General features: G+C 41.7%; 1 protein-coding gene across 4 annotated transcripts; it reads left to right on the top strand.

Annotated features, from left to right (window-relative positions):
• Positions 1-238: 238 nt before the first annotated feature.
• On the top strand, positions 239-17,143 carry sin3b (SIN3 transcription regulator family member B). 4 transcript variants are annotated; one of them, XM_020631826.3, is made up of 19 exons: positions 239-760; positions 1,914-2,020; positions 2,329-2,482; positions 5,283-5,648; positions 5,833-6,030; positions 7,273-7,401; positions 7,579-7,668; positions 7,857-7,975; positions 8,307-8,520; positions 8,884-9,000; positions 9,190-9,428; positions 9,824-10,007; positions 11,016-11,916; positions 13,503-13,672; positions 13,786-13,959; positions 14,824-14,916; positions 15,048-15,142; positions 15,496-15,694; positions 15,879-17,143. In XM_020631826.3, the coding sequence occupies exons 1-19, from the start codon at positions 650-652 to the stop codon at positions 16,113-16,115; spliced, it is 3,897 nt and encodes a 1,298-aa protein (XP_020487482.2). In that variant the 5' UTR covers positions 239-649; the 3' UTR covers positions 16,116-17,143. The 4 variants fall into 4 exon arrangements, with proteins under 4 accessions (XP_020487482.2, XP_020487483.2, XP_020487484.2 ...); XM_020631827.3 differs by having other exon boundaries at positions 7,591-7,668; XM_020631828.3 differs by having other exon boundaries at positions 5,875-6,030.
• The last annotated feature ends 456 nt before the right edge of the window (positions 17,144-17,599 follow it).

Genomic DNA, 17,599 nt, shown 5'->3' on the forward strand with positions numbered 1-17,599 from the left:
TGCTAATATCCTTCCTGAATGGACTGTATATTTACTGATCAGTCAGTCAGCGCCCAGTCTGTCGTTCATCTTGTAGTTGAGAGTAAAGTATGAAGCTATCGTTTAGCACGGGGTAACGTAGCTCCTTTGTAGCATTGAAGGGGGAGTGGAGCAATCTGATTCTTGTGAACTGAACTCCTCCCATTGCTGCGCATGCGCGGTTCAATTTTTCACTCTTTTTTTTTTTTCAATTTTTCACTCCTACTCTGGCTTCCGGACGCCAAGACAGACCGCTGCCGCCGAATTTAAAGAGACAGGCTATAGTTATTTTAAATACGATAAACGGCAACCATTGTCCCTTTGCCTTTTTTTTTTTCCTGACGTCTCTTGCACTGAGATTGTTTTACTCGATGGTGATGTTTAATCAAAGTCGCAGCGAGTAGCAGCTTGTCTGTCATCAACCATCCACTCCGCTGGATTTTCCGTCCTTTTTTGCGCTGGTGCCGAGACTGTCCAGCCAGGCAAAGTAGGGTTTGCTTTGCAGGCAGGCTGGCTTCCCGACCGAGAGGAAGGTTTGTCGGCTAGCCAACAACTGGAGGTAACACCGAAGCTTTCCCTCTTCAAGTTGTGGTGGCGGCGGCGGCTCACAAGCCTCCTGTCGCCCGGGATAATGGCGAAGATTCAGGCGCACAGCACCGCGAAGCAAATAAACCAAATCCAAGACAAGCCTTACGTTATAACACAAAAGCAAGTGCAGCAGCAGCACTTCCAGAAGCTGAAGGTAAGAAGACAACGGACACGACAAGGGGAAAAGTCCCCTCAGAGTCAGAACCATTTTGTTCGTCGGATCATTGCATTGGATATTTCAGGGCTTTTCTTTTTCTCCCCTCACGTCGAGAGAGTAGTGAAAGGATCGGCTGGCTAACCTTTTTTTTTTTTTTTTTTTTTAGTTAGCTCGCTGGCCTATTAAAAGTAATTCATCGGCGAACATTGACATTTAATCTCAGGATGTGGAAACTGTATTTTCCATTAACGATTTTCATGTGTTGTGTGACAGTCGGGTGACACAGTTGGATGTAGTTTCTTATTTACGATGTCAATAACAGGCTCTGTGAGCAAACATTAACTCAAACCTCGGTTGTGGGAAGTTCCTCCTTGTTCGTGTTTTTTTTTTTTCACCCTGAACAAAGTGGAGGACGTCAGCCTCAGCCAGGCTAGCCAAGAACGGCTATTTCACTTGATTAGCAGCTTCATTACACATTTCTTTGTTATCGCAGTGTTTTAGTATCACCAAGCTGTTTATTGCAACACGACTCTTTTAACCACTTGCGTTGACTAAACATATCGTGGAAAAAAACCCCATACGTGTGTTATGTGTTGTAAGTGTTAGTGGAGTTATTATCGTCATTTGAGTGGCTACTAGCGTTAGCTCGAAGTACCCTCTTCAAATGTGTTTCTGACAATGCTTTGTGAACACATATTTTTTTTTGTTGTATCGTAACCTGACCTAGCTTGGCCGCTGCGTATAAAAGAGAGCCGAGGAGCAGTGAACAAAAGCTGCTTGCTGTTTCTTGTAGTTTATTTATTTATTTATTCAAATAGCGGTGACTTGTACAGATTGTACAGCTAAATAGTGCATTTGTTGATATATCACTGTAGTAAAACTTAGTGGCAAATAATTTCCACATTTGAGGATGTAATGCAGATGTAAATTCTGTTGATTCACCACTTGGTAGTAATTAGTATTATCTACCAACACAGACACAATGTGTAGTCAAATTATTGTCCCTTTTTTTTTTAAAGAGCTTGCTTCGAGATCCTCTATAAGTAGCACAACATGGTGTTTGCCTTTAAACCTTTTGCACAAGTACCAGGTGAGTCTCAATGTGCTTTATGGTGATTTTTGCTGGGTTTTTTTTTGTGTCTGTGCACAGGTTGAAGATGCCTTGTCATACCTGGACCAAGTCAAGATTCGTTTCGCAAATGATCCTGGAATATACAACAAGTTTCTCGACATCATGAAAGAGTTCAAGTCACAGAGGTACTTGTGCAGAAAGTTACTTCCAGTAGTATGTTTCCTTTACGAGAAGACACCAGAAGTAACAGAGTGGTTGAGCTGTTTTCTGTACACCTGCTGCCAAGTGCAGTGCTTAACTTCAGTGTCCTTGGATCAACAACATATTTTACATTTATGAACAAGAAAGCGTTTTGATATAAAGACAGAGAAGTTTTTTTTTTTCACATAAGGTTTTTTTCTTAATATAGCACATGAGAGAGGAAGCTTGTCTTTATTTATCCCTGTCACACCTCCCCACTAACACGTCTGGTTTTGCTTGTGCTCCTGTATAGCATCGACACACCAGGGGTGATAAACCGCGTGTCTCAACTCTTTCACGGACACCCAGACCTAGTCTTGGGCTTCAATGCCTTCCTACCACCAGGGTATCGGATAGAGGTCCCCAAGAATGGGGTGGCTTTCCTCCAGTCTCCATTCTCCACACAGGTAAGAGACTACCCTCAGTTAATCAACACTATAAACTTTTAAAGCTTTAAACCTGCTTAGCTTTCAACATGTGCATCTTTAGAAACTCAACAAGCAATTTGAAACTTACAAAAAAAAAGAATGTAGTTTAATGTACTATAAGGTCTCAAATAATCAAAAGTTGGCTAAATTGTAATACCCTATATGTAAATGATGTATAATGCATTATGATAGATGACTTTCAATGATTTGAGGCATATGTATGTGCATCATCCTCAATCCGATCCAGAAACGTTCACGATAAGCCTGTAGCTATAATGATTCAAAGGATGTTTGATGCACTTTGTTTCCTCTTGGATTCAATTCATAATTAGTTTGATTACATTTTTGTTTTAAATATATGCACTTATAAAGTCTTTATCTGAGTGGCTGCAGCTTTAGGGAGAAAAAAAAATCACAAAGAATGCATGAATTCAGTTGTCAGTTTCACAAGCACCAAGTCCTGCAGACTTAATGGTGCTCTCAACACAACACAACATTGTTCCAATGTGAAGATCAACTTTCTAGACTAAAGACTTTGCTACAGAGCGCTCATCTCTGAGAAATAAAACCGCTTTGGTTTCTTGTTTATTTGTAAGTCAGTCAGTACTTTTTATTTAGTGCAGATCCTTTCACAAAACAGGGTCACCAAGTGCTTCAGAAGAATCACATACAATGATAATCGTAATTATAATAACAACAACAAAACATCATAAAATGAACCCAATAGAGGAAAAACTTCTATTGAAGAAACAACATCAGATGGTCAAAAGCCATTTTGAAAAGATATGTCTTAAGCTCCTTTTTGAAAGCATCAGAGGATGCTGCAGAGCGTCAGTGCAATGGAAAAGTGCTCAAAAAGTGTCAGAGCCTCAAGCTCAAAGGCATGATCGCCTTTAGTTTTCAGACGGACCTGAGGGACAACAAGAAGACCTTGGGTGCATCCGAATTGCCAAGTACCTACTCAATCCTTCAGTAGGCAGTAGACAGAAGACAGTACGTACTATCCATGCTGTATACTGTTTAGTACCTACTATTCAGTAGGCACACACAGTAGGCAGATATTTGTTCCTACTTCTTCTGATTCATTCAGTAAGGATGTGACGTCATTTACGTTACCCGAACCGCCTGCATTCACCCGTTTTTTTGTTTAGCTTTATTCAAAAAGAGTAATGCGCATATACAGTCAGGTAAACAAAAAACAATATCACAAGTAAAAGACAGATTAAATAACTAAATAATATCTTGGAGGCGCACGTGAAGTGACGATTTACGTTTAATTTCGCACTGCATTGTGCGTGGTAAAATCCAATTCACTTCCTGAAAGCACGCATCCGATCCATACTGCATAAAACCCGGAAGTTAGTATCCATACTGAAATGTTCAGTATACTGAGGTGGACCCACAAAATGCTTACTGAATGACCACGGAAGTTCAGTATACTGAAACTCCATACTGAAAAGTACGTACTGCCTACTGAACTGTGACGATTCGGAAAGAGCAGAGGTATCGACTGGGGATGTAGGGGTGGAGCAGGTCAGAGATACAACCGGGCACCTACGCATGTAGTGCTTGGGTAACAAGGACCTCAAAGTGAATTCTGAAGTTGTCTGGAAGCTAGAGTAGGGGAACATAAGATGGGAGTCATGTGATTAGACCTGCTGGACCTCGTCAACAGTCTTGCAGCAGAGTTTGTAGACAGTTAAGGAAGGACTCACTAAGACAGGTGAAAAGACATTTCACTTATCAAGCCAGGAAAATTTAAAAGCATGAATAAGCATCTCTGTGAGCCAGTTCGGAAATATTTCTTAAGTGAAGGAAACAAGAACGGGTCAGTGATTTAATATGCTGATCAAAAAGCCTTGTCTGATCAAAAATAACTCCCAAGATATAAGCCAAGAATCACAATCAAATATAATTATCTATCGTAAGAGTGTTTTCTTGTTTTCAGAGTAAAAGGGTTGACTCCAGAAGTTGATTGTGCGATCTTAGGATCAGGGGAGGCGTGTCTCGTACATGTTTGCAGGGATGTCCCTGTATGCTAACAATGTATGTTCTTGTTTTGAATTCCCCCTACATCTAAAACCTGTACTGTCATAAAAATGTCTTCTTGGATAAAGAAGCTTAACATGAGTGTGATATTACTTTGGTATTGTTGACACGATGAATACATGATGTTCTGGTATAGGGTGAAAGACTACTTATAGTGTCTTTATTGTGAATCATTCGCAGCTTCATATATTATACACTCTGTTTTCTGCTGATCTTTTTGTTAATTCTCTATGTTAATGGTAAATTGAGCTTTTTACACTGCAGGTCACACCTACACATTCACACACTGATGACAGGCTTCTATGTAAAGTGACCATCAGTTTTCACTAATCCATGCATTTACATGTGTGGGAAGCAGTTTTGGATTAGCAGTACAGTATTACCAAGGACATATCGACATGTGGCTACTGGAGCTCGGGATCGAATCCCCAACCTTCCGGTTGAGAGATAACCACTGAGCCACAGCTGCCAGTGTTTAATTTTCTGTAGTATAAAGTCCCTTTAGAGAACAAAATGCCATGTCTCTAGCTTGTGCAGCACTTTCTGCTTGCATCCTAAAAAGCAACCGGCCAGATGTTTAATATAAAATAAAGCTTGCTTATAGAGGTTTTTTTTTTTTTTAGCTACATAGAGTTCCAGTTTTGAGACGTTAAGGTAAGAAACATTGTATTTTAATTTTTGCTCTTACCACCTAGCTTAATTTCTTCCTGTCGTCCTCTTATCTGTCCAGGTTTCCCCAGGCCAGCAGGGGAAGAGTCTTACCACCTCTGCAGTGACGGCAACCTCAGGTAGTGCCTCTGCAGCCCCAACAGAGTCTGGACCTGCCCAGACAACTGAAGTGAAGACGGCCTCATCGGATTCTACGTCTTCGTCGACTCCAGCGGGACCCCCAGAGCCACCAAATAGGCTTTCTCTTCCTCTGATGAGCAGAGAAAGTCAGAATCAGGCAACCACGTCATCTGTATCCCCACCTGCCTCAGAGACCAGCCCCGTAGAGTTTGACAGTGCCATCAGCTACGTAAACAAGATTAAAAACCGCTTCCTGGACCATCCAGAGATCTACAGAGCCTTCCTAGAGATTCTTCACACGTATCAGGTACCTATGAGAGAAAACATGAAGAATTAAGTTTCTTTTTAGCAAGATCACAGTTCATGTGTTATTGTTTCAGCAGTAGTGTTTTCCTAGGAGAAGAATTAAAATGTTTGTCTTCTCCACCATGACTACAGACCAAGACATGTATTTTTTTCAATTTTTTGCTGCTTTCTTAAAATCTTTCTAGTTCCTCATCTGTGATCACCGTTTTCCTCTTCCCACCCCTCAGAAGGAGCAGCTGGAGGTGAAAGAGAGTCGAGGCAGCCGGGGCAGCAGTGGGATGACAGAAGATGAGGTGTTTTCTAAAGTTGCAAGTCTTTTCAAGGGGCAAGAAGACCTGCTGGCTGAGTTTGGACAATTCTTACCTGATGCCAAGAGATCACTGGTAAGTACAGCAGCAGTACATAAAAATAAATAATGTTACAATATTCATGTATGTTAAAGCAGTGCTTCTCAACGGGTCTAGCGTGAGGACCCACCACCGACTTCTACAGAGATAAATTGCGACCCAAATTTCTGATATTTTTCAACCAATCAGATTTATTTAATGAAAAATTGTGCAGTAAACATTACGGCTTTGCGACCCACTTTAGGGTCCCGACCCATCACTTGAGAACCACTGTGTTAAAGGTTGTTGTGTAAACAGTTCTCTGGGCAAAATACCAGTACCATTAGTACCAATACCAAAAAATACCATACCGTTGTTTTGTCTGATTTTTCTCACATGGGATTTTGCAAGTAACATATTATCTGTGTTACTGCCCAAAAATGCTTTAATAATCGTATTTAAAGGAGCAATATGTTACTCTGACACGTAGCTTTTAAAATTGGTACTACAATCCAAATTTAGAACTTTGGAGAGAGCCGTCGCCCCCTCCTCCCCAGAGTCAATGTGCACGCAGGTTGCCAGGTCACAGACACGGGTGCTTCAGTGTGTAACCAGCTCTGAAACAGGCTTGAAAACTTCCTGCGTTCTTACCTCTCTCCGTTTTTCAAAAGCACCTCCAGTATTTATCCTAGTTTTACCATGTTTCTGGTGGTGGAGCTAGAAAAATACTGAGCCAGGTCGTTGGTTGCTCCCTTAGCTGCAACACCTGTTGTGGGGGAGGGGGGGAGGGGTCTTTAAACTGCCTAAATGCTCTGTTCAAAACAAATCAAACCATTCCTGACTGGAATAGAAAGTTAGGAGGAGGACATACTGGCTGCTGCATTGTTGTCAGAGAAGACAGACCTTCAACACAGCATGTTTCCTTACTAATGTCTTATGATATAGTAAGGTCATTTTATGATTTAATTCAGTATATATTACATACATACATATATATACATATTGCTCCTTTAATATTGAATTTGGTGTTCTACATTCACAGTTAATTCAGATCAGTCCAGACCTGGGCTGAACTAATACGTAAATCAGCAGAACATTTATCTGCAACTGTTATTTAACAGTTATAAACCTTGCATCCTCAGTCTCCTTTGAAATTGAATCAGATATTGTGATGGGGTTGTTCTCAAAAAAGCAAGCCTTTTCAGGCGGTAAAATGATGCTCCAGAAAGTCATGATGGTCACTGTTCACACATTTCTAACACCCTATGTTTTTGTCCTGGGTTGCCCCTTTTCCTGCAGTTCACAGGGAGCTCGCTGACGGGAGGGAAAGAGCAGCTAAAAAGGCCAGAGGAAGAGGACACGATATCCAAACAGAACAAAAAGAGGCCCCGGCCCATCCTCTTGCAGCACATGTCCCCGCTGCTCAAGGTACATTCCCTATTTCGATGAAGTGCCCCAGGCATCACACCAATATATGTAGGCATGTCCTTGATCTGGAAAAAAGTTCAACAGCTCTTTATCATTCTAAATCAAACAAAACTAAACATATAATGTGCCTTAATAATAAATAATCATGAATAATTGTATAATGGGTTTTTTTCCCAGAAAAAAATGAAGTATTCCTGTACCAAAGATCAGTCCTTTGCTTCAGTTGGAAAACACGGCGTCTTAAGAGAATTCTCCTTCTTTGATAAGGTAAAATCTTATTTTCCAGTGCAGCAACGTAGGATTTCCCTCTTCCTTGGTTCATGCTGTTCTTTTGAATCCCTGCCTCTGTACTTCCTTTTTCCTTTCGTCTCTCATGTATCTAGGCTATACTTATTATGTCCTCTTGATAATGTGATCGGTCTGATTTCCCTGTCCTTTTCTCTCTCATCATTCAGGTTCGTCGTCTGTTTAAGAGCCAGGAAGTGTACGAGAACTTCCTGCGCTGCATCGCCTTGTTTAACCAGGAAGTAGTTTCGGGAGCGGAGCTGCTACAGCTCGTCACTCCTTTCCTGGGGTGAGTGGATAGAAAGATGGCTGAGCTGGAAACATGTGTGAGATGGATGTATGATAACAAAAATGATGGAGGTAAACTGGTACAGTGGCAGGGAGCTGAGAGGAGGTGTAGCTTTTGTGTTTACTGTTGTAGAAGGAACAATCTGGTATCACAACATGGAAGGACCACAACAATTATAAATTTGCTGACATTTATAAAATGCTTTGAGAACCTTTGGAAGATTTGAAAGAAATGTTTTTATAATCATCCAGTAGGATCATTCTGATGAATCATGTTTGGTTTCTGGTCAGCTGTTCTACTCCTGATTTCTCTGTCACTCATCTCCTTCCAGGAAGTTTCCTGAACTGTACACACAGTTCAAGTCATTTCTGGGGGACAAAGAGCTCTCTCATGCTGTGTCAGGGCTGTCGGATCGCTACATGGAGGGGGGAGGGGGCCGGGAGGTGGATTATGCTTCATGCAAACGCCTTGGGTCCAGCTACAGAGCCCTGCCCAAGACCTACCAGCAGCCTAAATGCAGTGGACGTACCGCCCTTTGCAAGGAGGTACACTCATTTCCGTTTGCCTAAAAAGTCTAAACATATCAGTGGATTGCTTATAGTAGCCTTGATGAGTTAAGTTGTAATCATAGTTTTCTACTGCACTCTGTCACACTAAGATACATTGTGTGTAGCCTTAAGTATGTATGACGTTCTCATACAACTTTAGCAAAGCAATATTCTCATACAGTTAAAAACATGCATTGTGTAAATTCATGTTAACATGCTAGCAGTTGTCTTTTTTCTGCCTTCACTGGCTTTTAAACAAATTTCATAAATGATACAAAGGTGTACCATTATGAAAAAGGTTTCCTGATGAAAGCATCTTTATTTAATTATGATTTACTTTTTGTCCTTGTGTTTTTGTAGGTGTTGAACGACACCTGGGTGTCATTCCCCTCATGGTCAGAAGACTCCACCTTCGTCAGCTCAAAGAAGACTCCTTATGAGGAACAGCTGCATCGCTGCGAGGATGAAAGATTTGAAGTGTGTACATCCTAAGAGCTATTCTATTTACAATTCGTAAAGAGCAGGGAGGCTTGTATAAACATTGAAACAAACTCTGTGTTTGAGTCCCTCTTGTAAAGAGAAGTGATATGCTTCAACATACAGAACATTTGGCTCTACACGGACTCTATACTGCACTGCTTTACATTTCTATGTCTCCACCTACAGTTGGACGTCGTTCTGGAGACAAACCTGGCCACCATCAGGGTGCTGGAGAGCGTTCAGAAGAAGCTCTCCCGTCTTTCTCCTGAGGACCAGGACAGATTTCGGTTAGACGACTGCCTTGGCGGCACCTCTGAGGTTATCCAGCGGCGCGCTGTGTATCGTATCTATGGTGACAAAGCTCCTGAGATCATTGAGGGACTAAAGAGGAGTCCTGCTACCGCTGTGCCTGTTGTCCTCAAGAGGTCAGGACTTTCTTTCTTTTTCATACTTCTTCATCTTTAAAAAGTTTGATGGGAGACATCCAGTGTCTATCAGGTATAAAGAGTATTTCCTTGCAGTTAAACGGCTCATTAACAAAAAACTGCTGGAGGTTTGTGGCGGTACGACAGAAATCCAGTGTTTCTGACAGCATGAGAAACATGTTTTCATCAACAGACAGTGATCATTGTATGTTTTGCCAAAAAAAGGTAAACCCTACCAGCAGAAGCTTTAAACAAAGTATTTGTATTGTCAGTATACTGCAGTAAGCATGTAATTGTGTTTTACATCTTGCAGCCTTCTTCATATAGAATGAACTGTAATTGTTATTTACTAGGATTGTCTGTAGAGTACATTTTAGATGTGTCGATCTCTACAGGTTGAAAGCCAAGGAGGAGGAGTGGAGAGAGGCCCAGCAGGGTTTCAATAAAATATGGAGGGAGCAGTACGAGAAGGCATACCTGAAGTCCCTCGACCACCAAGGAGTCAACTTCAAACAGAACGACATGAAGGCCCTCCGGTCCAAGAGTCTGCTCAATGAGATTGAGAGTGTCTACGATGAGGTAAACACTTGTGTCACATTATATTCAATCTTTAAGTCTGGTTTGTATAGTTGGAATGGACTTAAAAGTAAAATAAAGAAAGTGTGAGAGTGCAAGTTAGCGGCCCTTTCAATTTTCCATAGAAACTACCTCACAGTCTAAACATAATGCTTTGTAACAAATATGTCACCCAACAATAAAAAAAAATCAAAGAAAAGGTTTCAATGCACGTCCTCATACTGGTGGTTATTAATGAGCAGTGATTGGTTCAGTTTATATTCAGGATTTATTGAATAAATAAGTATTTCCTGGCCTTGTCTAATTATCATTGTATTTTTGATGAGTTATTTTTTATTGGCTTTAAAAACAGGAGTTGACAAAACATAAGAAACTCGAGAGCCTTACATGACCCATTCAAGTCGAAAAATAATGAACGATAAAAACATGAAAGTAAAGTTTCCATGTTGTTGTTGTTTACTCGTAAATGCTTGGCCCAGGAGATACTTGGTTTTATTTCTTGGACTCAAGGAGTAAGGGATAAGCCCAAAGGTCAAGGTCTATTTGACCTTGTGCCCTCCTCTCCTCATGAACATAATATCTCAGCAACGGCAGGAGGTCAAGCCTCAAAAGGAACTCATGTCAGTCCCATTCCAGTAAGCAAGATGACGGAGCGTTGCATGTGGAATTTATTTTATGTCTGGTTTATTTTTATTTACCAAGTACTTGTTAGTAGAGAGGCATACTCTGGTACTGTGCCCCTCCTGTAAGTGATTGTGCTGCCACCTCTCCTGTTGAACATAGGCCCACTTATGCTGTTCATAAATGGTGTAGGTGGGTAACACTGATGAATTTATTCTTTAACTTGTCTAGTTGGTAGAGGCATAAAACCAGGAGGGTGCGATTGCTGGTCTTTTTCTCCGTTTGTGTTGGAGGGTTAATTTTTCTTGGATATGATGAAAACTTCTAAAGCCATGGATATTTAATAGTGTGTATTTCTTTCGTTAATCTGTGTTTTTCTGTGTGTCTCAGCGACAAGAGCAGAGCACAGAAGAAGGCGGCGTTGGACAGCAGGGGCGTAACGGCTCTGGTGCTGCCTCATCCAACGAGCCTCACATGGTGTTTACGTATGAAGACAAACAGATCCTGGAGGACGCCGCCTCGCTCATCATCTACCACGTCAAACGTCAGCCCACCATTCACAAAGACGACAAGGACCACATCAAGCGCATCATCCAGCACTTTGTTCCCGACCTGTTCTTCTCTCGTCGAGGCGAGCTCAGCGATACTGAAGACTGGACTGATGAGGAGGCTGAGCCTGAGGACGGGGCTGAGAGAGGAGGAGTTGGAGGAAGTGGAAATGGAGCAGCACCAGCAGCAGTAGGAGGGGGAGGAGGAGGAGGAAATGGTAATTCAAGTAATCCACCAGGAGCAGCAGCAGCCACAGGTGGTCAGTCTCAAGTCCAACCTGCCCAGTCACAGCCCCAGATCCTGTCCCAACCTCAGCAGCAGCAGCTCAACGGGGAGTCCAGACGGAGGCGCTGTAGCCCATCCCAAACTGCAGACATGGAGGCCTCCACCACCTCCACTAGTATGATCCAGCCTCCAGGCAACCCCCCATCCACCCCTGTAACTACACCTATGGAGACAAGTTCAGGTGTACCAGGAGAGAAGGTGGACCTGCGCGACCCTGAAGCAGAGCACCAGAAGGAGCTGGATGGCGTCTACAACCTTTACTACGTCAACAACAACTGGTATTTCTTCCTGCGGCTGCACCAGACCCTGTGTTCACGGCTGCTGCGGGTTTACCGACAGGCAGAACGGCAGCTGCTGGAGCACAGAGCGGAGCAGAGCCGGGAGATGCTGTTAATGGCGGAGGGGAGGAGAGAAAAGGCATGTGACCTCGCCATGGAGCTCCGCCTCAAACAACCCAGTAAGTTCAGGCTACTGCTTGGTTCTATTAATCCCTACAATAGTATGCTAGTATTTTATTTCAGTTTGTTTAACAAGCTGTCATATCTGAATCATCATGGACAATTAAGCTCTATGTGGGAGCTGCAGTTAGTTTTAGATCCTTCAGTTATAATCAAGAGCTGCCCCATATTTATTACATCAATGGAGATGAGTTGATAATTGTTTCTTCATGACGAGATTTATACGAGTCAAACTGTCTGGATGTTGTCTTTTAACCCAGATTATACCAAAGTTAACTTTGCTGAGTCATACTACATGATAAAAGCTTGTTTAACAAACATCCAACGTGCGATCACATACTGATTCTCTTTTCTTTGTCAGCATTTGAAACAGTGAGGTGTTTGATTGAAAAGTTTGAACAAACACAATAGTAACAGGATGTAATGCTCAGTGGCTTTTAAGGGCCTGACCTCGGTTAGAAGCTTTGCAGAGCTCTGTGGCATGTTTGATTAGATGATATGAGCAGGAGTAACACAATATTCACTTTTGCTGCCAAAGTTTTTTTAATATCAGTGCTTTTCCATCGCGCTTGCTAAAGCTAATGTGAATCCTTACATGTGGGTGAACTGCAGAGTTGAGCTTTATTTACCTTTTTTGCTCTTGATTGGTCTGCAGATGATCTCTTCAATGGCCTTCAGTTCACAGTTCAACCTTTTATTGACCCTGGAAGGGAAATTTGATTTACAGCTTTGGACACAAAAACACAACAGATAAACAGACATAGGACAGTGCAACACAACCTGATGGAATACAACCAAGAAAGAAATGTCTCTGTTTGTTAAAAGTTTCACTCGAATGGTATAAATGAATATAAATAAAGTGCTATAGCTCTGCTTGAAAGTGCAGTCAAGGATTAAAGAAGATTAAGAGCATCAATTGCACGAGGAACATATGAAAGTTTTTGATCTATTGCTCTTAGCCCTGGGTGGCTTGTATCTCCGACCAGAAGGGAGAAGAACAAATTCCTCCAAAAGACGATGATCAGAGCTGGACAAAATCGACTTTGTCTTCCTCACAATTTGTCTGTTCCAGATATCTGACAAGGAAAGCTGTCAAGATGAGTGCAGTTATTTTAGCCTTTTAAACATGTGTTTAACAAATCACAATAGAATTGGAAAATTAGCATCATAATGTTGCTGACAACACTTTAACATCCACACATGTTGCCACCAGTCAAAAAACCAGTCAAACTAGGAGCGTCAGATAGCCTAGTGGTTACGTTGCACGCCTCATGTGCAGAGGCTACAGTAAAGTCAGTAAAGTAGCGTGTCCCTTTTTTTTTTTTTTAACCCTAACCCTAACCCATCTGTCTTGTAAACTAAGCGCGCGTCATGATCACATAAAGACATGTATGTGTTTTATGTATTAGAACGTTCTGTAAGAGGTAACCATGCTCAGGCCCGGTTAGTCCTGGAGCAGTGTGAGTGCAGGCCAGAGGGGGAATGGGGAGGGGGGGACAATTTTGCTAGTGTGAGTGCGCCCTTAATGACACAGTAATAACGTGCTTTAGTAAAAGCTGTAATACTTTACCCTTTCTACCTACAGGTGAGGTGGAGCTAGAGGAGTACTACCCTGCTTTCTTGGATATGGTTCGCAGTCTGCTGGATGGAAACCTGGACTCCACACAGTATGAAGACACACTGAGAGAGATGTTCACCATCAACGCCTACATCGGCTTTACCATTGACAAGGTCATCCACAACATCATTCGGCAGGTAATCAAAGCTAGTCACATTGAGCGCTCATATTACACACCATCAACACACATACAATATTTAACAACATCATATTCTAATCTGCATCTCTTTTGCATTTCCTTTGACTCCAGCTGCAGCACCTAGTGAGCGACGAGGTGTGTCTGCAGGTGGTGGATCTTTACCTGGCTGAGAGGAAGAGGGGGGCGGCAGGGGGAAACCTGTCCTCACAGTGTGTCAGAGCAGCCTGGGAGACAAGCTACCAGTGGAAAGGAGAGAGAGTCATGGCCGAGGAGAACTGCTTCAAGGTGAGCTCAGAGTCCTGGTAATTAAGAACTGAATAACAAATACTGTCTGTGACATTTTGCCTTTGTCGGAGGTAGCAGAAATGATAAACTATCATTTCATTGTCATAGAAATCTTCTTAAAAACATGGCGGATACTTTTACTTTGCTTTTAAATGACTGAACATTTCATTTTCTCAGAACATCACATCTATTAGATTTTATAACTGAGTGTTATTTATGGATAATGCTCTGAGAGATCTTTAGAAGAAGAAGATAAACTTTATTAAAGCAGAGAGGGGAAATTCTATTTTACACTCTGTTGTAGAACATGCTACACATACATATAGGCTGAAATACACACACATGCACAAACAGGATCCTTCAGTGCCTTGATAAAGGGCACCTCTGCAGTGCTCAGTAAGTGCCCTGGCACCTCTCCAGCTACCAGACCAAATTCCAGACTTAGTCCACACGAGGACTAGAAAGGACCACTCTCCGGTTCCCAACCCAAGTCCCTGCAGACTGAGCTACTGCTGCCCCCTTTATTCATCACCATAAGTTTATCGCTTTCTCCCAGAACTTACTTGAAGATATACTGTGGTACAAAAGTTCTACCTTTTTCTCCTTTTTTTAAATTTGAGATGGCAGTTACAATAATTAAACCTCAGAAAGACGACCATGTTTGTTAAAATTTAGATCCTTAAAGTTTAGATAAAACTGAATCAGCTGTCTACACCTTTCTCTTCTACATAAGTCATTCCTTCTGAATAGAATTTAAAAACTTTTGTCTGTTGTGTGATTCTTAATCTTCATTTCTTTGTTTGTCTCTGCTTCACTTAACTTTTAGCAAACAGGTTGATTTATGTTCCTTTTCTTTGTCATCAGGTGATGTTCCTCCAAAACACAGGTCAAGTGACGATGACCATTGAACTCCTGGACACTGAGGAGGCTCAGGCTGATGACCCCTTAGATGTTCAGGTGAACACACACACACTTTACAATAACCCAGACGTTCTTAATGAAGACTGATACAGAAATGTATGTGCATGTATACATCAAAATGTGCAATAGGATATAACATTATTAATCTGATCTGTGTTCTCCCTCAGTGCCTGTCGAGCTACATGGAGCAGTTTGTAGGAGCAGAGTCGAGTCTGTGTTCTCAAGTTGATGGTTATTTCTTCAAACCTGTATTTCTGCCCAGGTATCAACCTTTATCATATTTACAGGTTTAGACTTCAACACCACTTCTCATTTTAATTGTGTATATATACTCATTTTGTAGCCAGCAGATTTTGATGACACATGTATTGCCAACCTTTGTCTTATTTTAAGTCTGGAGAACTCTTCTTAAAATTCTGTCATTTTGTGTAAAGGAAGTCAAGTTTCTGTTCAAACTGAAGTCTGAAATGATTGTGTGTCGTATCAGATCAACCAGCATTTTGGATAACATTTGTTATTTATAGTTCAACCATTTTTTTCCTAAAAGAAACCCCCCCCCAAAATTTAAAATGTAATCAGCAGCGACGTGTCTAACAAGTGTGTCTCTTCTTTGAGGAACCTGCGTCGTTTCCGTCGCTGGCAGGTGCGGCAGGTGGAGGCGATGCGCTGCAGGAGAGAGTGGCACCGCCAGCTTGGTGTGGAGAACGCAGGGAGTCTGGACTGTCGATTTAAACTCAACACTCACAAGATGGTGTTTGTGATGAACTCTGAGGATTACATGTACCGCAGAGGAGCGCTGGTCAAGGCCAGGAAGGTAGGTCATCAGTGTATTGTTGTGATGTGATGTGGAGTACCAAGTAAAAGATATAAGATAATATATACTTTATTCATCCCAGCAGGAAAATTTAGGTGAAGTAGAAGATGCGTATTTGCTTTTAACAATCATGTGTGAGGTTACATAGAAGAGGTTTCTGAAAGTTCTTCCCCTCCCTCCGCAGTCGCAGCACAGAGTGGCATCGGGCCAGCACGAACGTTTTGACAAGTGGCACCAGGGCTGGCTGGCCAATCACGTCACAGCCTCAGCTGAACGCTCAGTGCAGAACTGGCTAATGGGAGAGGAGGAGGAGGACATGATGCCCTGCAAGACTACCTGCTTGCCGACTGAAGTGAAAGGGCAAATGGTGAACAGATACAAAGTTCATTACAGCGGTAGCAAAGCCCCGGCCTCACCCTAGAGACCTGCGAAAAGATGGACACAGTACGCACACATACACAGGTAAATGCATGGACATACAGGAAATTCCTACACTAAACACAGACATAAACAGCTGCAGTCCTACTTCTCCACCTTCTTCAACAATGTGTTCACTCATTCACTTCCACTGATGGGTGAAGAAACTGGAGTGAGTGAGTGGGTGCACAGCGAAGGGATGATGTGGAGGAAAGGGACCAACAGAGACAGTGAAGTAATCAATGAGAGTGAACTCGGCCCTGATTGACGGGAAGAGTTGGACACGGCGGCACAAACGTCAGCAGCATCATCACCATTATTCTAGCTTCTCTGGTGGCACTAAGCATTGACGAGACTGAAGGACACGGACAGTTGACCAGGTGAGAAGTTCTGCGATCATGGAATTTGTTTCAGAAATGTGAATGTCTGTTTCTTTTTCTTTCTTTTTTTAAGTCGAGTGTAGTTTTTAGCTTCTAAAGCCAGAGAGCCTTCTGTTTGTTGGTTGGTTGGTTGCTTGATTTCTGCGTGTTTATATGGAGAGATAATGGTAAACGTGTGTATGTATGTGTATCCCGCTCTTCATTTTGTCTGTATGCCCAGTGCAGGCTATACAACTCTAGTAATGGCATTATTACTGTACGTGCATATATACAACAGGGGTCCTGCATTTTTATATATGCATCTACACGAGTTGAATGAAGCATCTTAAGATCATGTGGTTCTTTACAGTGTTTGCTGTCAGCCAACTCTTGATGTTTGCATTCTGTTTTTTGTATTTTTCCCTTTTTTTGTGTTGTAGCTAAATAAGACATCACCAGGGCAACAAGGAGTCCTTAAAAGTAATTGGTTTAATATGGATGAAGCAGTCAAATTATGTATCATATTCATGATACTAAATGTTTACTTTGTATTGTCTTTTTTTGCATACTGACATTGAAAATAAAGCAAAATATCAGTGTTAAAATAGAATGTATAACATTTATCCTGTATCAGTTATCACAAAATAAACAACCTAGTTGTGACCTTCTTAGATCCTGACTTCCAGGCTGTTTGTTGGCCCCACTAAAGTTTAACCCACCACTTGCTGGATAGTAGGAACTGAATTATTGAGCTGAAAACAATTAGCCCATCATGAGACAAAGAATGTACTAACCCTGTTGTGTATTTTCAAGCAGACTGTGAGAAATGTGTTGGATCCAGCTCCTCTAGTGTGAGGTCATGGGGGCTTATTACAGGACTGATGTGCTTGATTGATTTAAATTTAAAAGTTGTCTTTTTCATTTTTTTTCCTTTGACTTTATTCACATAATTAATGCAAAGGACATTCTCAGATGTCTTGTAATTGTAGGTTTTCAAATGTCTCTTTATGTCAAGCATGTCAATGACCTCTGGTCCATTTAGATTACAAGTAAACATACCGGTGAGAGATATTTAAGTAAATGAAGATAATGTCAGTTTGCTGGGGAGATTGTATGATGTTACTCAAAT

This window comes from Labrus bergylta, chromosome 6 (assembly GCF_963930695.1).
Source record: "Labrus bergylta chromosome 6, fLabBer1.1, whole genome shotgun sequence".
NCBI classification, from domain to species: Eukaryota; Metazoa; Chordata; class Actinopteri; order Labriformes; family Labridae; genus Labrus; species Labrus bergylta.

What these genes read in the sequence shown, in the direction of transcription:
- sin3b (XM_020631826.3), top strand. Translation starts at nt 650, where the DNA reads ATGGCGAAGATTCAGGCGCACAGCACCGCGAAGCAAATAAACCAAATC. An exon ending in AATTCTCCTTCTTTGATAAG is followed by an intron (nt 7,669 to 7,856) that starts GTAAAATCTTAT and finishes CTCATCATTCAG; the next exon opens with GTTCGTCGTCTGTTTAAGAG. An exon ending in TTGAGAGTGTCTACGATGAG is followed by an intron (nt 10,008 to 11,015) that starts GTAAACACTTGT and finishes TGTGTGTCTCAG; the next exon opens with CGACAAGAGCAGAGCACAGA.